The sequence below is a fragment of the Pollachius pollachius genome (genome assembly GCF_949987615.1).
Source record: "Pollachius pollachius genome assembly, chromosome: 8".
In the NCBI taxonomy this organism is placed as follows: domain Eukaryota; kingdom Metazoa; phylum Chordata; class Actinopteri; order Gadiformes; family Gadidae; genus Pollachius; species Pollachius pollachius.
The window spans coordinates 11,104,017-11,126,141 of NC_136941.1; the positions used below are offsets into that span (position 1 = coordinate 11,104,017).

The following is a 22,125-nucleotide window of genomic DNA, read 5'->3' on the forward strand; positions in this document are numbered from 1 at the left end:
CATTCTTATCACACCCTATTATTAATGTTCTGATCTTGAATAGGATTTGATCAGATTACCTAATTTCTAATGTCCTGTTCACATTTCTAAAGTATTTTAATCTGGTTTTACACATCTAGATATGTTTATGGATTTTACTTTGAAATCAGGGTACTGTTGAGATGGTTTACTTATTCCAATGTTTTGGTCATTTAAGGAGAAGTTTAATAATCCAGACAGGAGAGATTATTGGAATTCACCACACCTCTCAAGATTCTCCCTTATTTGAATGTGTTTGTATCACAGTGTCTGTAATGCACTTACTCACACACACACACACACACACACACACACACACACACACACACACACACACACACACACACACACACACACACACACACACACACACACACACAAACACACTCAACACACAACTTGAAAGTAGCCCATCCCCCATAGCGGCTGATTCACCAACAAAGCAACAGTCACTGTGGCCTCGTCACCATCTTGATTGAACCGTAAACATGCCAAGAGCCGGATTGCATAGGGTCCATATCTCCGAGTTTTCTCTAGTACTACATGATACCTTGCAGCAGTGATACACATTAATGCTGACAACAGGGATCCCTCCCTCCATCGCCCCTCATGAGTGGGTCGCAGCATAACACAGTCACATTCCTTACTCTGGGATGAACTGCACCAACAGCCATTGAGGAAACCCCGATGGACCTTTTTTAAACTGCACTATTTATCGATGGCAACATTAATGAGACTGTTTGTCTGTTTATTTTTTTACGTGTGTATTCTTATTATCATATTTACCTTTCACATACACAGTTATTGTATTTTGTATGTCCTAGTACTTAAAAAAAATCTTAGCATTGTGTTGCATCTAATCCAAGCTATCTTGGTTGCATATGGGGAATGGGTTAACCTAGTGATTGTTGGTGCTTGGCACTTGCTTCTATGAACATCCTCACTGTACTGACAGCAAAATATTGTTGTTTCTCTTTCTTCTGACAAATGTTCTTAATATATGTCGCTTTGGATAAATGTGTCTGCTAAATGCCCTGAATGTAAATGTACATGAATTGCATTTGAGTGCGCTGTTATAAATTTTTGAATAGGCTGCTGCATGTTCTTGGGTAAATACAACATGAACACAAATAGAATACTAAAGCCCATCACATTCACCATAACTATTATAATCTATATACTGGGCAATAAACATGTTGTCTTCCTACTAAACTAAAGCTCTCTAAATGTTAAAAAAGTGACTGTGACCTCGGATCCTTTTTTAATTTAACTGTTAGTCATTACCATTCATTCATATGTATAGTATATACTATACATTGTTGTATATATCATTTCAATTTGAGCTTAATGTATAAGAATGGTTCCGATTGATAACAATGCAGGTACATCAGTTATGACTTTGGTTTGATGGCTCACCAGTGCCACTAGAAGAAAATAAACCACCTATAAACATATTCTATTTTTCAAGCAAACATGTTACCCATCACATAAATGGCATTCAACATTGAACTATTGAAGTCTCTCAGTAGTATGACATTTCTGATGTTGTTCTGTGCAGTGGCACTCGACAGTTCTTCCACGTTCCACCCATAACCACCTACTGTCTTTTTTGGTTCCTCTAATTAACAATTCTGTCCTCCTAAAAATCTCAGGATTGTATGACAACGTGAGTTCTGCATTTCTTTGAAATGGTGTGACTCATTGTGACAAACTGAACAGGAAATAGGTGAGGTTTTTTATGAGATATTTATGGTAATCATATTTATTTGGCACAGTTGTAATTCACTGGGTATTTCCTTATTTAAAAATATGTTCACAGAACTAATTTAATACATTACATTTGTTGGGCGGTTTATCCCAGGCATTTCAAAATAATATGAGAGCATTCTCTGCATGGGTGGGCCCGTGACAGAGGCAAGTCCTTTATCCAGGGCCTCCTGACGCTCTCAAGATGTAAACAGCTAAATGCTGTATTGTTTGTATGTGTGTGTGGGTTATGTTATGAATGTTTGAATGATTCAAATGTTGTTCTGTACTGTCAGTGGTTTAGGTTGCAACAATTGAAATTCCCATCAACTTCATTGCAATCTTTAATACTTTAAAAAATTGACAGGGCACATCATATAAACTTATTTATTATCTTGAATATATAGTGCAAGTTAAGGAAATAAGCCTCTCATAAAGAAAGATTTCATGTTATCACACGTTATCGTAGACCCTGATAACTATTTTAAGTTATGAATAAAAGAGGTGCAATCAAATCAAGCTGCAATGATGTAAGAATGTACCGGTTTTTTGTCTTATGGATTTTTAAAAACCGATCTACCTTCCATAGATTCCAAAAAGAACAGTAAAGATTGTAATGTCGTGCCATTAGGGAACTGCATGGCTGTTAACATATACAAACAGTTATATAAAGAAGTATTACCTAATATCGAATAAGTGCTCTGCAACATCAGAGTGCGGACCTGACAGCTGTCATTCGGCTTATCTTAAGTCATTTTAGAAGGATATATCTGCAGTAAGGACATTCACCTGGAAACCAAGAAAATATACAAAGAAAGAATATATAAAGGGTTTAAAAATGCTTATTGATGCAAAGGAATAACTGAATAGCGGAAAGTAAGTTGATGTACATGATTAAGATCATTAGATTTGTTAAATGGTTAAGTTACCACAATAAATTCAGATAAGTCGCATTTTACAGCAGCCAGGTAAGAAATTCCGAAACTCATACTTCAGTCGAATACACTGATTTCACCAAGAATACAGATTTCAATAGACTCAGTTCTGTGAGTGTGTCCTTAATAAACACGTGATCCTTCAACAACATCAAATCTCCAGAAAGTCAACAATCTGCAGTCTGCTTTTACTTTTACTATTTCATACAACAAATTCACTTGCTTGCATTCTTTCAATCACTTTCGTTTCCATAGTGTATTCGTGAGATACAGAATAATTGCTGTTAACGGAATCGGTTTTCAAATGGTTTCAGAAGAGTGAAAACACAGAGCCCAATCAGTGATGTCATCAGTGGCGTCTCTTATTTCATTTGGTCTTCTCTGAGGCAGGAGCGGCAGCCGCTGTCTCTGTCTGGACCCCAGCATCTAAAGAGTTGCGTTTCTGGCTCTGCAAATACATATATACAGTATTCAATATCTGCTGTATCTTCATGGGTCACTAGATAGATAGATAGAAATCTACTTTTCAACAGTATTTAGGTATTTTGTTGACTTTGCACATTTTTTTCACATTTGCACACTGTCTACGTGTGTGCGTGTGTGTGTGTGTGTGTGTGTGTGTGTGTGCGTGTGTGCTCTTGAATTAGAGCCAAATGAGGAACTGTCATTTCCTCATACCAGTGGTTGTTTTATGTGTTATGATATAAGCGACTGAGGTCACCATCTAGTGGAAAGAAAAATATCTGCAGGAAAAAATCTGCCATTGCTAACAAAAGTATTGAATTAAACATATATGAATCATTATATCTCCCCCTACATAGGACAATTAAATTCAATCAATGCATATCTAACCATGCATGTTCATACAAATACACAAACAAACAATTCAATGCAATAATAGATAAATGCAGGTGTCACATGATTTCCATGAGCTGATGGCAATCTAGTCAAAGCACACTACTCTGAACTCATTTGCATTATAATGGTGGCTTGACTTGAAGATTATCTATATGGATGACACAACATGGTGCCGGAAGCTGCCAGACCTCCCAGTGGGGGAGCCTGTGGCAGACTTTCACACTCCTTGTTGGTCACTGAAACCCCCTTCCCCTACCAATGATTAGTCCTATCTTAGCCTTTTTGGGATAGGCTGTGATGATGTGAACTTACAAGATCAGGATGGTTCCATGATGATAATTGACATGCTTTTTCAGTCACCGCTTGTATAAGTGTAACCCATTTGTGGCAATATGTATAAACTTAATAAAATAATAGTTAATAGTTAGTTAATAGACATAATAGACATTTTATTATTCACTGATAAATCAGTATCAGTAAACAATTACATTTTTCAATTTTCTATTGCATGTTATTTTCTTAAGTTTATTCCTAGTTCCGTCTTGTGTTCCTGATCATTGGAGCTGAAAGACAAAAGCAAAGTTCCCTACCAGGGTCTTGAAGAACAAGTTAATGGAGTTCCTCTTCTCTAACTTTTTGGGGGCTTTGGCGGATTCGTCTCCACCCTGAGCAGCTTCTGAGGGGGGCTTGTTTTCTACAGAGGCCTCTGCCGTTTTGGTGGCAGCTTTAGGCTCCTCCTTGGCCTTGGTATTTTGGGCTGCCTCCGCGGCTGCAGGGGGTGCAGCACTCTCCTTCTTGGGCTCTGCAGCCTGAATGTGTCGTCAAACCAAATAAGAATCGCACCTACAGAGCGTTACAGCTATCGGAGCAACGTACAGGGTGACAAACTTTGGGACACAAACATCTGGGACGTCTGGTTAGGACACCGACAGCATGGGGGGGGGGGTGACCTCGAAAGCAACGCAGATGAGATTATATCACTCTTAAAGCGTATAGTGACAACGTTTGTTAAGTCACAACGGCTAGGTTTTAGACAGCATGCGTTTGCATTTCCCCGTCACATGGAAAACAGAACGAAACACGACAAGCGTACGTCTGATTAAATCACTGGTTAAACAAACAGTAGCCCCAGGCTCACAGCCATCAACTCACTATAGTTACCCCTCCGGCAGTTCTCCTGAGGAGCCGAACTCCACTCGTGGAGGCGGATTGGACTTTAGCTGCCATTTGGTTTACCAGTACCTCCAATCACCACAATGCTCATGTTATTCTGAATCTCATAACGTCAACACCTGCATTTTCAATGCTCATTGCATCATTGATTTAACATTGATTAATTTAATCATTAGAATCATTAGTACCTTGGGCTTGAAGAAGGAAAAGAAGGGGGACTTCGCTGCAGGTTTCTTCTCTTCCGGAAGGGGGGCTGCCGCCTGTGGCTTCACATCCGCCTCCAGAGTGGTGGTCTTGGAGGCGTCAGCCTTCTTCAATGAATTGAAAGAGAAGACGCCATTGAGTTAAAAGCTAAAACTTGAGTTATAGCTACAGTTTATGTCTGCCAAATCAGCCAGTAGTTTGCCCAGCGGCCACCTGCCAAAACGATTGGAAGGATGAAGAAAGGCCAAATGATCCAAAACACCACAGAAGAAAAAATGAGAAGAGGATGGATGAATCCCGGTATGAAGTAGGAACGACCCTTGCGTCATGCAGAGCAGCAAAATAATCAATACAGGGGTTTATGGAAGAAGTCGGGTCAGATGCTCCCAAAGGTTTACCTCTACTTCTACAACAACAGGCTCTGGGACCACCTCCTCTACTGTCTGCAGAGAAGTAAACGATTTGCAGACATATAGATATGGGCAACAAACAAACAACAACATAGCTTTCTGATGCTTATTAATATTAAAAGAAGTAGCTTATGTGATATTAATTAAGGCAAGAAGGGGAAAGAAGTGAACACGATGAGCTGTTCTGGACATGACATCGCTTGGGATTCACATTTGCTTCAAGAGGTTCCAGTTGGCAATACATAGAAATAGCCTCACCTTTCTGTCAATACAAAACTACTGGAACAAAATGGATTCCTTCAAGTGTAACAGCTCTGCCTCTAGTCAACACAATCTAAGTAGGATGAATATTATTGAAGAAAAGCCTCACAGGGCCTAAATGATATTATTCCCGTGTGATTTACCTGCACCTCGACAACTGGTTGCAGCAAGCACTCCACTGTTTCCTGGCAAGACATTTTTTAAGGGGTTTATTGCTTAGGATGTCAAAATTAGTATAGTATAGTTAATGTTAGACTACAGGAGTCACAGAGACTTTAAACTGGTCTGTATTATTAACCGTTTAAAAAAGGATCTATCATAGGGCTAAGGATATCTTCTAAGAAGGATCATTTATCCCCTGATTGTGCTACGCTGGTTAACTTGACTTCTAAAACAGGCTCAGGTTCGTCCTGGAGAAAAAAACTGATTTTATATTTAGGTAAACGTAGAATGCTAAATATTTTTCTGTATTTCTAGATATGTGCCATATTTTATTCCATTAGATGGCTTTTATGCTTGGTTACGTTTACCATGCTGCACATTCGGAAATTAATCAAATTAAACTTTGGTTGTTGTGCAAATGCACTATGCCAGAAGACATTTCCATTCAATATTTTCAGCAATGTCTATTTACCTTCACGTTCAAAAAAAGTTTTCCTTAGAAAGAAATACCATATGTTATTCTCCTCTTTACCTGTGCTTGATCAACTTGTTGCAACACTTCCTGGATTTCCTGCCAGAAAGTGATTTAATGCCAAACATTTATGTTGGTTAGAATGTCACATTTTGTCTAGTTTGAGAGAAGATTGTGATAGATGCCGATTGTCCTCACTGGACCTCAGAGATGATCGAGGAATGGATGTATTTCCATATCCTTACCCGGCCATTCATAAAGATTGTTAAAGTCAATGTAATTGAATTTGATGACACTGACAGATGGCTACCCATGTAATTCTTATTTGAAAACAGTCATTTGTGCAGTTCTTGCCTCTTCCGGGTCAGAGCAATGTCAGTTTAATGTTGTTAGATGCAGTGTCTGAGGGGAAGCTAGCACAGTCAGTGGGATATTAGGAGACTAATGAGAATCAACTGTACCACTGCAGCTGTCTTGGCTGGGGCATTGGCTCCACTTGTCGGGGCACTCTTGGGTTTAGATGCCTCAAATTTTTACATACATTACATAAATATGTTATCATGGAACACACATAGGGACACAATTCTCTTTAGAAATTATTATAGTTATCGATTCAAATTAATAATGGTATATGTGTCTTTATCTCGCTCCCATCTTTACCTTTGAACGGAAAAAGCTGCTCAGTGTCTCCTTAGCCGATTTGCCCTTTGCGGCATCTGGCTGCTTTGCAGAGGCCTTCGCCCCTTCCTTTGGTGTGGGTTTCTGTTGCTGGGCGGCTGGCCCCCCTTTAATTTCCATTTTAGGTGGTTCTGGAGGAGGGGGAGGTGGGATAGACATTCCTTTGGCTGCAGCCGGAGGCTCAGGTACTTGTGCGACCTACAGCATTGGAGGGAGAAATCACATCTTTATTTTAATGTTGCTCACAGGGGGATGCTTTTCCAAAAAATACTTTCCCCCACTGTTTGCTCAACTGAACAAAATTGAAAATAAAGCAAATAAAGGAATGTGTTTATTATGTGGTGAGTGTGAGTGTTTATTATGTGGAGTTGATCTAAGTGCCAAAAGCATCTTCATGTTAATTCATAATGAAAGGCTGTACAACCTAATGCAACATAATCAATGTAATACACTGAGTGCTCACAGTTGTAGAGGCTACCGTTGGCGGAGTCTCCTTCGGGGGCTGTTCCACATCAAAAAAAAATAAGCGGTTAGTGGGACAAATTAATGAATACAAAATTAGAAAGAAACATCATTGGTTGGAGGGTGCGCCATAACTCAAAATGGTAGGAAAAAGCAAGCATTGGTCATTTACTGAACTATTTTAAAACATAGGAATCTAGAGGCAAATGTCCTCTGTGTGCTAGAAGTCGGTTTGGTGCAGTCTATTTCATTTTCCATGTTACTATTATTTTATATTTTCCCAAAATGTGTGGCCACAGGAATACATAGTGATGACTTTACGTGTGGGGCTATTTATGTTTTATCTGGGTGTATTGTGATCACCTGATCTTTTGTAACATCAGGGGTAGCTGTTTCCTTTTTTTGAGATTTAGTAGGAGTCACCTGTATTACAAGAAAAAATATATCTTCACTCCTGTTAAGTGACATCATACGCACACACATACAAACACAAAGGCAAAGAAGCAAACGTAGCAGAAAAGCAAATGTCATGAGCTTCTGATTAAAATATCAAGGCATCCTTTCATATTTCTAAGAAAAAAATGAAATAAATTAGGTACATTGTAATATTAAGTGTTTAACATGAATATCTATGGGTTGGAATTCATACATGATTACTTGGACAAAACAGAAGCCTTTTCAGATAGGCAGACATAGGTCGCTATGATAGCCCCACACTGAGCCACACAGAGGCCCAGGGACAGAGCACATACAGTACATACACTGTCACTGGGACAGCCATTGTCTGGTGGAGATGGCGTAGGCCTGCCCTCGCTCTATCTTCACACATCTCAACTTCCAGAAGCACAGGCCTTCGTTGTGAGCTCACACTATGGCAGGAACAATGGCCGCCACAGTGCCACATGTTGGGAGACTTGATTAGAAGGGGGCTGGGGGCAATCCTAACTCTTTAAACAGGCACTGTTCCAAGTAGAGGCACGATAAAGACGAGGAAGACACAATGGCTTCCCGTTGTACTGCTTTCATCGCACGCCGTCAACATGACAGATACATTTCTGAACAAAACAATTATTAATTTATTTTATATGGAATGGGGCCTATACCCAACAATTTACCCTGGGAAAGAATACACGAAGCCACTGCACTCATGGAAAAGAAGAAAATTGCAGTACACATTTAATTAAGTTCTAAAATGCAATGCATAGTTTGAATGGTATACATTTTCCCTAATCACGTTATTTAGGAGCTTTATAAAGTTGCCTGCAAAAATCACTTCTTCCACCTCAACCTCTTCTTATTTTACTTCTTCCATTCCTTATATATAGAATTTAAGGCAAATACTTCAATATTGTAGGATGGATAAGAAGCTTATGTTGAGGAAAACGCAATCAAATGCAGGTTCAGACTATATAACCTTTACACCTATGATTATTTATTTGATATGTTGCACTTACTAGTGTTTTGAAGAAGTTCATAACTGGATTCTGGTCGCTCTCCTCTTTTGTCTCCTCTGGTTGACTCTTTTGATCGTCGTTATCAGTTTGTCCTGCAGCTAGTTTAAGATCTAGAGTCACACTTTTTGGCTCCTCAAGCGTCTCTGAGTCTTGATTCTTCGCTGTGTCGGCTTGCTCCTATATGCCACAAAGAATTTGCCTTTGAGAAGTAGAAGTAGAAGTGAAGCTGATATGCAAGCAGTGAGTGTGTTTAATCGCAGCATTGAGATGGGAGCACAATTCCAACCATGCCTCTGCCTACTCAGGCCCATGGCAACAATCACCCTTTTATTAATGCCCGTGCCCCCCCTCCACACACACACACTCATTGATATTCAACAATGCCTAGGCGATATGCTCTGAGAAATGTCAGAAATATTTGGTCCCTTCCTGTGTTGTAATTGCAAGACTCTTTACATATTGTAAAGTTTTCACCAATGAGTGAATGTTACTACATTAATGTTGTTGATGTTAACTATTCAGACTTTAATAGCACACGTTTATGTATCGCACAGTTGTCACAATTTTAAATAATGTGAAATGTTAAAATAATAGTAACACCAAAAAAGGAGCCATCTCACCAACAGTTCTTAGATTTTTATTGAGAATTGCTACATTGCCTGACACTACATTATAATCGAGAGCTATCTGCCCTTTCTAATGTAAACAGAAATCATTGTTTAAAAATGCAAATCAGACATTCTACAATGTAAATGTCATAACTGACATTAAACAGGAGCAAATTAATAGCTTGATTATATTATAAAGTATTTGCTATTTCTCATCTTCATTCAGCTTCACATTCATCATAACAGGACAAGGAATGAAGATGTTTCAACACTTTCAAGATTTGATGCTGACTCTTCCACAGCTGATGTTGTCAGCATGACTGCATCCTCTTCAATAACAGACACGTTTTGTTCACTGTCATTCAAAGTGTTGACTGTGTATGTATTGTTTGGTTCTTCACATTCTAGCGGTGAAGTGACAGGGATGTTCCAATGTCACTTCATTGCGTTCATATTCCTTAGTACTATCTATCTACTATCTATTTCATTGAGTTCAATTGCCCTGTGTGCCCCCTCTTGTGGCTCCATGTTCACTTCCATCTCCATTACTGGATCACCCAAAGGAACAAAAGTGTATTTGGTTTCAGCAGCATCTGTGGAAATGTTTATTTCTTCAATGTCATTCACAGCATGCTCTGTAATCCCCTTGGGAATTTTCTTTGTCAACGTTTTCTCATCAGTGGGAGACATTAAATCAGCAGTACTTGTCAAATTATCTTTTATTTTTTTAGAATCCTCATCAACGTGTGATATCTCTTGGGTGACATTCTCTTGATTTCCGTTAATCATGACCTGTAGCAATTCAGGTTTTGGTTCATCAACGAAGATATTAACAATGTCTTGCGAACATTGTTTCGGTATTTCAGGGAACTGGTCGGCTGCCTTAGTCATTTCTGTGTCTTTAAGATTAAACCTTTGTTAAATGCAATCCAATAACAAATCCTCAGGGCTGGTATCCTCCAGTTGTACCTTTTCAAGATCTTGAAGGCTGGACTCCATGAGTCCTTCCAATAGTACATTGGGGGGTTCATTTCTGCTGGATTGTTCATCAGAACTTTCTGTGACAATGATGAGTTCATTAGACATGGCATCAATTGCTGCTTCTAAAACCTTTTTGGCAACAGACTCTTCTTTGGGTGAGATGACATTGTCAAGTAGAGGGTCACCATTAAAGATGGCACTATGCTCATAGTCTCCAAAAAGAGGCATCACATGTGTAGCACTGAGTGTCTTTTCCACAACTTGAAGACAACATACGTTGGCTTCAACAGAAGGTTCAGCAGGGACAATACCTTCAAAATAATTGATGAGAGAATAGATGGCAGACTCCGGTACCACTTCAGCAATCAGGTGTTGATTATTAGGGTTGAAACCATAGATAACAGGATTGTATTCTTGTTGTTCTGCCATTGGAAAAGACATATCAGGTATTGCAATCTCTTCTTCCTCGGTAGTAATCCTTGCCGTCAAAGGTTCTTTGAGGAAGGATTCTTCTGGCTGAGTTTGGATTTCTTGGTCTTTGTTATCTGGAACAAAAGGATTCCATATTTTTGATGGCACGTCCATGTCTGCCACACTCATAATTTCAGCTGCAGCCTCTACTTCTTCAGGGTTATTTCCCTTTGAGGGATTAAGCCTAACCACTTGTCTTTCTTTCTCAAAATTATCATGGATAACATCTTCAAGAGAAGTACTGTCCTTGATGGGCGTTTGCTGCTGACCCGCAGGAACCTGAATTTCTTCTGGAGGAACTTGAGTCACTGTAGGTTCTGGAATTGCAGGTAAAATATCAGATTTTTTTTCCATCATCTGAATAACTGGCAGATTTCCCGGGGAGCCATCGCTTTCCGTCAAACCAACCCGAAGAGTGGAATGGTCAACTTCTGTTTCGAGGGTGGAACCATCTGTAGCTTCTTCTCTGGAAAACTCAGTTGCAAATTCAGGGGCTGTTTGTTTCGGCTCTGTTTCAGATTCCTGAATATGAACAGTTTCAGTTTCTTCAGTTTTGCACTCAATTAGAACTCTATTAGCTATGGCCTCTGCTGACATTTTGACTGGCATGTCATCAGTGGACGCCACACCAGCCTCATATACAGCCAGAGTACAATCAGTATTTTCTGGAAGCTTTTTTGGAGCTATTTCTGAGGCATCTTTGGAAAGGGAATCTCCTTCTTGATAGCAGGTTTCCAGTTCTTCTAGAATGGATTCTTTTGTGGAATTTCCTTGCATAGGTTCAGTGTTTTTCATCTCAAGGACATTGGCTACCTGATCAGCAACCATGTTCGTTTTGATTTCGCTGACTTCATGCTCCTCTGAGACGTCCATGCTCTCCGCTCCGTGCACCTCCTTCTCCTGCAGCCCATTGCTCTCCACGATGACCACTTCACTGAATACCATCTCATTTGTCTGGGAATCCATCCTCTTCTCATCTTTAATCTCTTCTTCCTCTGTAGTAACGTTTTCAATCAAAGCTTCTTTGAAGAAGGATTCTGGGCGAGTTTGGAATTCTAGGTCTTTGTCATCTGGAACGAAAGGCTCCCATATTTGTGATGGCACATCCATGTCCGCCACACTCATCATTTCAGCTGGAGTTTCTTCTTCCTCAAGGTTATTTCCCTTTGAGGGATTAAGCCAATCCACTAGTCTTTCTGTGTCAACATTCTCATGGATAACCTCTTCAAGAGGAGTACTGTCCTTGATTGGCATTTCCTGCTGACACTCAGGAACCTGAATTTCTCCTGCAGGAACTCGAGTCACTGTAGCTTCTGGAATTGCAGGTAAAATATCAGAATTGTTTTCCATCATTTCAATAACTGGCAGATTTCCCGGGGAGTCATCGCTGTCCGTCACAATAACCTGAAGAGCGGAATGGTCAACTTCGGTTTTGAGAGTGGAACCATCTCCAGCTTCTTCTGTGGAAAACTCAGTTGAACATGCAGGGCCTGATCCTTTCGGCTCGGTTTCAGATTCCTGAATATGAACAGTTTCAGTTTCTTCAGTTTTGCACTCAATCAAAACTTTGTGAGCTATGGCCTCTGCTGACATTTTGACTGTCATTTCATCAGTGGACGCCAAATCAGCCTCATATACAGCCGGAGTACAATCAGCCACGTATACAGCCGGAGCACAATCAATATTTTCAAGAAGCTTTCTGGGAGCTACTTTTGCTGGGGCATCTTTGGGAAGGGAATCTTCTTCTTTGTAGCAGGTTTCCAGTTCTTCTCGAATGGATTCTTTTGTGACATTTCCTTGCAAAGGTTCAGTGTTTCTCATCTCAAGGACATTGGTAAACTGATCAACAACCATTTTTGTTTTGATTTTGCTGACTTCCAGCTTCTCTGAGACTTCCATGCTCTCTGCTCCGTGCACCTCCTTCTTCTGCAGCCCATTGCTCTCCACGATGAGTTCCTCACTGAAAACAATCAGGTTTGTCTGGGAATCCATCCTCTTCTCATTTGCAATCTCTTTGCAAACAGGTTCACCAATAATCAGAAACTCAGATTCTTCTTCCATTACTACTTCCAAATGTTCTTTAACGAAAAAATGTATCTCTTCTTTGGCAGCAGCTTCTGGATATATGATCAGAGCAGTCTCTGTAAAGTGGTCTTCAGTCTGCGTGAAGGCATCTTCTTTAGATATCTTCTTGGTCTGCGTTGCAATTTCAGTGTAATGGGGTTCCAATTCCATATGCGATGAAATGATGTCCGTAGTGGCTTCTTTGTTACACGTACCTGATTCCTTTATTGTGAAAATCAACATTCATATTTGAATTAATAGATATTTCAGTTTCATGTTTTTTGCTGTGCAGTTCAGCAACCGTGAGATGAACACAATTAATCAATGTGTTTTAATGTTTACATTTACAGTTAGATGTTCAAAGTAATAATCAATTCAAACATCCAATGATACAAACCCTCAGCCACATGGATTACTGAAAAATGATAAGATAGTGCTTAAATGAACATGAAGATGGCACTTATGGCCTGTTGAGAAGAAGGCGCTTCTTCATCAGCCTTGAGATCCCCTTTGGCCTCATCCGTCTGCTGTTTTTGAATGGTTGGGACATCTTTTGGGGAAATTACCTGAGCTTCTGTGGAAATCCCTGGGATGTCCTTACTGCCGTTTACCGGTGCTTCAACATTGAAGCCATCTGTTTCAACTATCGATTCTTTATTTTCGGTGTTTGCGGTCAGCTCACCATTTGGCTTTTCAGCCTTCTCAATGGTAGCTGTGAATAAGAAATTATTCTTGTAATGAGCTATAATAAATCAGGTTTGATAATATCAACATAATAATAAATTGTCTATTAATGAATTACTATCAATATTATTATCATTGATAACTTGACGTTTATCACTAATATGGCTAAGTTAATACCTAATATGTTTCAAATGCAATTAAGGTTTGGATCCTGTTCATTAATGACTCATGCACACTGCATTGTCTGATCTACCAAAGGATGATGAGCCGATATAATATGCTGCAATGAAGTTAATCTATATAGAAACAAGAACACTGAATGTGAAGCTTAGTACATTTATTCAAGCGACAATGACCACATAACATCCACAAAGCAAACATGGGTTAGTCTGCTCTGGGAAAAGTGACATAACAGCCCATCATCAATAGAACGTCTTGCACAAACGACTTGTTGAAATTCTGCTTGCAAATTCAGTGCATGAGGCTATGGTTCAGTAACAGATCAAACAGCTGCACTCTGTACATATCCATGACAACAGATATAGTTTACCTTGGAAGACAGAATACCTAATATAACAGGGAGTCACTGTGTTTACAGAGCATTACCCAATCATCTCAGAGTAATCCCATCTACAGTCATATCAAAATAAAACCTGTGTGTGTGTATGTGTGTCTGTGTGTCTGTGTGTCGGTGTGTCTGTCTGTCTGTGTGTGTGTGTGTGTGTGTGTATATATATATACACACATACATATATGTATATAAATACATACAGACCAAAGTTTGAAGTAGGATAATTAATCAACAAAGATTTATGAATAATGATACAGTGTGCAATAAACTTAGTTTACATTAAGTTCCTATCCATATGTTTCAGAATAGTGGGTACTCGCCTCCATTCTCATCTGACTTGTTTCTCACTTTGAGGCTGTTTACTTTTCCATTCAAATGCTTTTCCCCATTTTTCCCATCCTGTAAAAAATGAAACATATAAATATTATCAAAGTTTTACTGTCACAAAACCGGAATAACATTTGGAAGTTTAATTGCTCCCGAACCCTAACCCTTAAGGAACACAATAAGATTAACGAATACTGTGTTTCTCTGGAGGTCAAACACTATGCCCTGATTGTACTTTAATGTGTGAGAAAGCATGTAGACAATGTGTTTTCCGAATGAAATAAAAATAACTGTTTACCTTTATTGGGCCTTTCTTTTTTGAATTTTCGTTGCCCATGTTTGGTCCAGCTGAGACCTTTGGAAAAGGTATATTCAATATGCATTCAGTAAGTACATAGAAAAACATGTCAACCAATGCAAGCTTGCAAAAGGGTTCTTTTTTTTTGTGGTTTTTTTCACATGAATCATCTATATTTTGATGTATTCATCATCTTACCTTGTGTGTCCCTTGTAGGTTTAGGTAAGTTATGTCCTCTTCTGAAGAGAAATGTGGGCTATAGACCTTTCCCTTGATGGAAAAAGATAATCGTCCTTCTGTATAAGGGTTGGCCTTTCCATGTGACCTGCTGAGCATAGTATGTGTGTGATTGTGTATTTATATAGTCAAGTATGTGTGCTCAGATCAGGGTGTGACTTTCTTTCACATTGGATTTACTTCCTGACAAGCTCACCATCAGTCAAGCAAGCAAATGACTCACATCTGTCTTGAATCACTATGTATTAGTGATTCACTCATAATAATCTCTAATAAAGCATCCCCCCCCCCAGAGCATGAGTGATGGGGATGATGGGTTTACCTTATGGGATCCCCCCAGGTAGCTAGTTACAGCATAACTGTGTTTGTTGACAGAAGCAACAGGGAAGAAACAGGATGTGTCTTAAGGATATTCAATGGTTCAGGCGAGCCATCGGTTATTGACTTACCGTGGCTTTTGTCCAAACACTTGAGAGGAGAAATGTGGTGGAAATGTGGTAGGCTGTTTATTTACTTTATATATATACATATATATATATATATATAAATGTTCCCTAAATTGTATCTATGCTTTGTCAAACTTTAAGATCTAAGTAGTGTGTCAACACATATATGCAAGACACATGGAGACACTTCTATAATTAAATCAACTGTGATTACTGACCTCCAAATAGTCTACCCACCAAAGGGATTACCTACGCCTCAATAAATAATCACACGTGTCAGAGGTCAAATTCAAACCCTGTAGACTACATCATTTGATTACCTTGATAGTTTTGCTCAGACTACTGTCTCAAGTGGCAAACACTATAATGCATATGATATAGTCTCCTGCGTGACTATACAGTCATATTTGAACAATGTAATTTATTATTCGTAAGAGATTTTAATGTAGTGCATACATTCTCAGTCATCACTTTGTTTTATAACAGGGATTGACATTTTTGAAAAACAAAACAACAGTGAAGCTGCTGGGAGTTGCATTTAATGTTTTGTAACCTCTACATCTCAAACAGAATGCATGATTAACGTTTTCATATAATATTATTAGGTCATTAAAAGCCAAATATATATATATATATATATATATATATATATATAACAAATTGAATGACAATCTCTGATTTCCCACTTCAGCAAAAGTCTGGCGTCCCTGATCAAGGCACCTAACCCTTACTGCCGACAAGGCTGTTGCATCGCATGGCTGGCACCGCAGGGTGTATGAATGTGTTTATGAATGTGTGAATGTGATGCAATAGTTGTAAAGGGCTTTCAGTTGCTACTGGTCTGAAATGTGCTGTATAAATGTATTCCAGTTACCACGAACCATTATCCAGCTATGTAGAGGCAATCAGTAAATATTTGAAGTTGGGTGTGGTACTGTTTGCTATCAAAATATTTACAAAGCAGCAAGGATCCGGTTCATCAAATCAGTTTTATTAGCCCAATGATTAAATTAATTAAGCACATATATCCCATTTCTGTTGAGCAGAATATGAATGACATATTATAGTGTGCTTAGAATTATCTTTCTTTGTGGTTGGGTCCTACTCCCACATTCAATCATTTTTTGATTGCGCGTTTTCAGCCAAGAAATCTAGACGCACACTAGCGGCAGCAAATGTAATTTGCAGCCGGGTGGGTCTGGCTTGCCAGGCTAACATTCATTGACACAGTGGGCTAAATCATACAAATACCATACTTGCCTTAAAGCTATCTCAAATAAATGGTTTGATAAAAGAGAGTTAGAGAGGCATTTAGGTTTATTCGATCTTAATACCAACTTTTAATATCTGTCTTCCATATATTAAAACTTACGGTGTATGCGTCTTTTACATTGTCCCCAGACTGTCAAGCCAAACCATATTACGTTAAGTCCACTAGGTGGCGGTATTATCTCAACCTCCCAGTAGCACACCAAGCTGCTGCTTCCACCGTCGAGGAAGTCAACATGGCAGCCACGATGAAACCTTCTGTAGTAAGTTCAGATAATAATAATAATAATAATAATAATAATAATAATGCTTTATGTGAATTCGTACAGGTTGTAACAATGCTTTACCACTATGAAGCCGTGTGTAATAAGTACAGTAAAAAAATACTGCTTTGTGTGTATTAAGTACAGATGAGATAATAATACCCAGTCAGTGCTCCGATGGTGATGAGTGGTCCGTTTCATTCTACCTGTATCGTTACTCAGTAGGTATTGCGTTATGATCGTTGTGACCATTGATTTTATATTAAGCCACACCCTTGTGTTGTTTGCTGCTAGCCAGCCATGCTAGCCAGCCATGCTAGCCAGCCATGCTAGCCAGCCATGCTAGCCAGCCTTGCTAGCCAGCCTTGCTAGCCAGCCTTGCTAGCCAGCCTTGCTAGCCAGGCCATCACCAACATGATAATGTTGATGATAATAAGAATGACATAGTTCCTCACCATGGAGGACATCTTAGTTATCATTAGTAGGAACAAACATGTGAACTAAGCTGATGACGTAAATACTCATTATAAATGACATCTCTCCTTTTAAACTTATTCTTCCTTATCCCCAGGCGGTTGAAGATGTCAACGTCACTTTTGAAGACCAACAGAAGATTAATAAATTTGCAAGAAGCACAAATCGAATGACAGAGCTGAAAGATGAAATAGAGGCAAAGAAAGTAAGTGTCTGTGACATATTGTGCTGTTGGTTGTCTCTCTTACAGGACCTTTTGCAATACCATTATTCCTTACCAGACTCATTCGCTTTGGATTTTAAATCTTAAGCTTTCATAAGCTGAGCATGGACAATGCGTCTCTATAGTAATAGCCACATTACTCGTAAATTACTCACTCATGAGTGGTGTCAATAAATAATATACTATACTTACTACTTATATTATAATGCCATTCTCATAGGTAGGCATACAAATGTACAATGTTCATGCAGTGCTCCAAAATGAATGGAAATAATAACATGTCAATGTATCTTTTTAGAAATCCCTGCAAAACCTGCAGGATGCAAGCGATGACCTGATGATGTTCGACGACGACTCTCTCCTGATCCCTTATCAAATTGGTGACGTCTTCATCAGCCACTCCCAGGAAGAAACTCAAGAGATGCTTGAGACTGCTAAGGTGTGCTTAAGCTCCTAACTAAAAACCTTCCCCTTTACCTAGAGCCCTCTCCACAGCCAAGAAATATATATATGGCGCTAAGGGATAAAGAATCATCAAATTTCTTTGTTGATTCAAGTTTTCATCCTTAAAGGTGACATATTATACCACCAGGTGTGAGTGTGATTAGCCATGACAAGCCTTTTTGAAAATCTGCCTCTGCTGACATCACAAGTGGGCGTGTCCACCTAGATGTGTGCTGGATAGATCAGTCTACCAGCCTACCCAGTGGACTGTAGCAAACGTTGCTCATCTCTCCGTCATACATCTAGGTGGACACGCCCACTAGTGATATCATATGGGGCAGATTTTCGAAAGGCTTGTAAGGCTAATCACACTCACACCTGGTGGTATAATATGTCCCCTTTAATATCAGTGTTGTATATTTGCTCTGCGGTATCTGTTTATACTGAGGGTGTCAAATTCTGCTGTTGCTGATAAATACATAAATTAAATGCACACATAAGACATGTATTTCCATCGCAGAGGGGAAGTGTCAATAGGTGTAGTAACGGAAAAAGAAGCACAAATAGCGGACCCCAATACTAACTAGTTATTCTTGGAGGGGAATGCTAAACTCAATCAGCCTCACACAGCCAGACCACCGCTCAAAAGGTCTGGAAAGTCTGCCGTCAGCAGTGTTTGTTCTGGGGCGTTCAGTCAACCTTATTACCAAAATAAATGCCACTCACAAATGTTAACGCCATCACAAGTAAAAACTTATTTTTGTTTGATTAAAACTAATTCTAAAGAAGTATACATATAATATAATGAAGCCTTTCTAGAATTGTCTAAAGCGCCACACTACCCAGTTTAGTCATCACGGACGGCACTCCCTGGTGTTCGCTGATTCGCTGACTGAATGTGGTTGGGAAGCAAGCTGTTGGCCTGGCTCCAAACTAATGTCTTGAGGCGAAACCCTTGGTGAGATTATAGCTGGCTTCACAATGATGCGGACAATGCAGACATAGTTTCTTCAGGAAGAGCTCAAGTCTATTAGTATATATGAATGGTTAATGTTATGTAAAGAGATGAAGGATAATGCATTATTATTTTTCCTAACAAGTCAATTTAAGCTTTTCTCAAAATGAAAAACCACAATGACATTTCATTCAATTTACTATTGCACATTTTATTATTGGGCTTACCAACCCCCTAATGAATCATCTGGTTAATATTTATTTAGGTTTTGTCATCTGATGAACCAAATAACTGTCAAATGTTACTGTGACCCCTCGAGTAACATTCACAAAGCTCATCCCGTTGTTGACTTGACACAGTCGAGGTAAACAACAACAACAACAGCAACAGCGGCCGGGGTTTCACCATTGCCTTTTGCCCTAACCCTCCCCCCAGGAAGTGCTGCAGCAGGAGATGAAGGAGCTGGAGGGTCGAGTGTCTGCGATCCAGCAGGTCTTGGGCGACCTCAAGGTGAAGCTCTACGCCAAGTTTGGCAACAACATCAACTTGGAGGCTGATGAGAGCTGAGCAGGGAAATGGACATTGACAGCTCTCTCAACATGGACTTTCTTTTTGTCATGCGGCTCTGATTTTGGATCACAGTGGACTGTCTTAATATATGTATACACACACACACAATCAAATGTTAAGTTGTTCTTGGTTTTGGAGCCAAACCTTGAAACAGGACAAGTCACTGAAAAGTACAATAAATGGAAGTGATGTAAGATTTTACTTGGTCATAGTATTTTTCATACGTTTGTGTGGTTAAGGGTTACAACATGCTTGATCAATATTCATCCAGCACCTCCTCCACACTCTCAGGCCATAGAATTCCCTTGAGTGAATGTAAATATGTACAATAAGACATCATCCTTCGCAACCACTGGTATGAATAAGATGGACATTTTTAATGAGTTTTAATGAGAAGGAATCAAAGCAACAGCTAGTCTTGTTTAGTGTCAAGGGACAAAAAGAGAACCACTATCTTAACATTTAATTGATATCTAGCTCAATATTTACCTAGAACCAACTCGTTTTAAACTTTGAATACGTTCAAATATTTGTTAGGGTGTGAGGTTGTCTATCACCCCTATGGAAAAGCAAAACAAGGTGGCTATTTCTTTATCCTGGACAATTACCTATGCTGTGCTCTGCAAACATTGCACAGCATGCATAATTCGCTTGGGAATGAAGATCAAATAATTGCTCAGAATATATTTCCACGTATACGCATTTAGCAGACCTAAATTAAAAATAATATATAATATGAAAGTGGCTCACTCAAGCTTATAAAGAGTTAGTGTTGTTGATTAATTCGACCTAAAGAATTACATCACAAAGCAACAATTGAATGGCCAGATTCAAATCTAAAAATATTAAATATATAAAATGTATATATTTTGTTTGATGTTTGCCACACCGTCTGTTTGGTAAAGTACATATTATTTTAATCTTGTCATTTCAACCATGGTGCAGCAACAGCACAAACAGGCCAAAGGGTGTCTCCGTTTCCCAACACATATTCACTGGGATGCGTCCAGTTCACAGGGACTTATGGCAAGCTCCTTTGTTATATCCCTGCATAGTAAGCATAGAGGGAAATTAAATATCATGAATCATAATTATATAAAATGGGGATTCCAATCACCATAACAACACAGAGTTGGAAAGAATTGCGCTAGAAAAGAAGCCTGACCTTTCAAACCCTTGTATTTGGTTCTCTTCTCAATTAGTCACACTGACAACAGATGTTTGTTATCACAGATGTTTACAAAAAAACATTGTAATATGTTCGATCCTTAGTTAAATTGCTCTCCTATTCGTCCCCCGGTTTCACGGTATGGTATCTCTGATTCAATTTAAGGGAAACACAATCTCATTCTTGCAAATGATTGCATCTGATGTGTTCTCTCATTTTGAGGCACCAGGCAAGGTATTGCTAAACAACTGTTTCCATCATTTAGCTGCATTGCCACATGGCAGCTCTGGGCTGTGAGCCTGAGTCAGTTGGATCACAGATCTCCTGACAGGACACCCGTTCATCACCTGGTCACCACAAACATACAGAAACAGCAATGGGATTTGCTGCAAAACCTTATCGATGGGATGAGACCATAGCTCATGATGAGATCACTTTGCTTCCAGGCTCCCCAAGACTTCTCTTTTCTATTATCTTCAAACCAAGCCTAATCAGAGGACAATTTAATTGCATTACCCATATATTTGTATTTGCTTAAGATGATCAGAAGAGTCAAAGTATTCAGCGGGACAGTGGTCTCCCATCTAAAGAGAGGGTGAATGGATGGGATTGTAGAAAATAGAAAGCTGAACCATGAGTGGATAGACCAGGATGAATTGCATCAAGGGATAGTGTTGAGGAGGGACTATGAAGACGAAGTGTGTAAAGTGATGTAACAGTGGGCAGACTCACTATTCCAAGCAGGCCTGAATGAAATATAAAGGCTTATGGCACGCCTGGATTATCAGCCTGACAATTGTTGCTGTTGCGAGAGTTAATAATTTGACTCACTTCAAGCCTCTTCTACTCCTTCTGTGCCCGGGTCGCTCTCTAGCGCCAGCGACTACCTATGACATTGATTTCATTACTGTTTATCAAGGGTACCATGTTTGCTGAGGCAGCTCGGGAGGAGCTGAATGTCAATGACCTTCACAGGGGTATCATGTAATCCTATGTGAATTCTCACTTTAGCTGTGTGTGTGTGTGTGTGTGTGTGTCTGTGTGTGTGTGTGTGTGTGTGTGTGTGTGTGTGTGTGTGTGTGTGTGTGTGTGTGTGTGTGTGTGTGTGTTGGGGTGCATGTGTGTGTGTGCATGTATGCCTGAATGTTGGGGTGTGTGTGCGTGTGCACACGTGTGCCTAGGTGGTCATGCTTGTGTGTGTGTGTGTGTGTGCTGATAAAGTTGTGATTATGTGATATG

General features: G+C 39.5%; 2 protein-coding genes across 4 annotated transcripts; one reads left to right on the plus strand and one right to left on the minus strand.

Annotated features, from left to right (window-relative positions):
* Window positions 1-2,135: 2,135 nt before the first annotated feature.
* Window positions 2,136-15,160, minus strand: bcas1 (brain enriched myelin associated protein 1). 3 transcript variants are annotated; one of them, XM_079742068.1, is made up of 15 exons: window positions 15,036-15,160; window positions 14,838-14,894; window positions 14,533-14,611; window positions 13,524-13,669; window positions 8,834-9,010; window positions 7,743-7,802; window positions 7,381-7,419; window positions 6,900-7,115; window positions 6,701-6,763; window positions 6,300-6,338; window positions 5,749-5,790; window positions 5,333-5,377; window positions 4,919-5,041; window positions 4,148-4,366; window positions 2,136-3,147 (listed from the first exon to the last, which is right to left on the minus strand). In XM_079742068.1, exons 2-15 carry the CDS (start codon window positions 14,874-14,876, stop codon window positions 3,067-3,069), a joined length of 1,368 nt encoding a protein of 455 aa, XP_079598194.1. In that variant the 5' UTR covers window positions 14,877-14,894; window positions 15,036-15,160; the 3' UTR covers window positions 2,136-3,066. The 3 variants fall into 3 exon arrangements, with proteins under 3 accessions (XP_079598194.1, XP_079598195.1, XP_079598196.1); XM_079742069.1 differs by lacking the exon at window positions 6,701-6,763; XM_079742070.1 differs by lacking the exon at window positions 4,148-4,366.
* Window positions 15,161-16,998: 1,838 nt separating this feature from the next.
* On the plus strand, window positions 16,999-19,919 carry pfdn4 (prefoldin subunit 4). The gene is made up of 4 exons (XM_079741003.1): window positions 16,999-17,052; window positions 17,624-17,731; window positions 18,048-18,188; window positions 19,584-19,919. Exons 1-4 carry the CDS (start codon window positions 17,026-17,028, stop codon window positions 19,713-19,715), a joined length of 408 nt encoding a protein of 135 aa, XP_079597129.1. The 5' UTR covers window positions 16,999-17,025; the 3' UTR covers window positions 19,716-19,919.
* The last annotated feature ends 2,206 nt before the right edge of the window (window positions 19,920-22,125 follow it).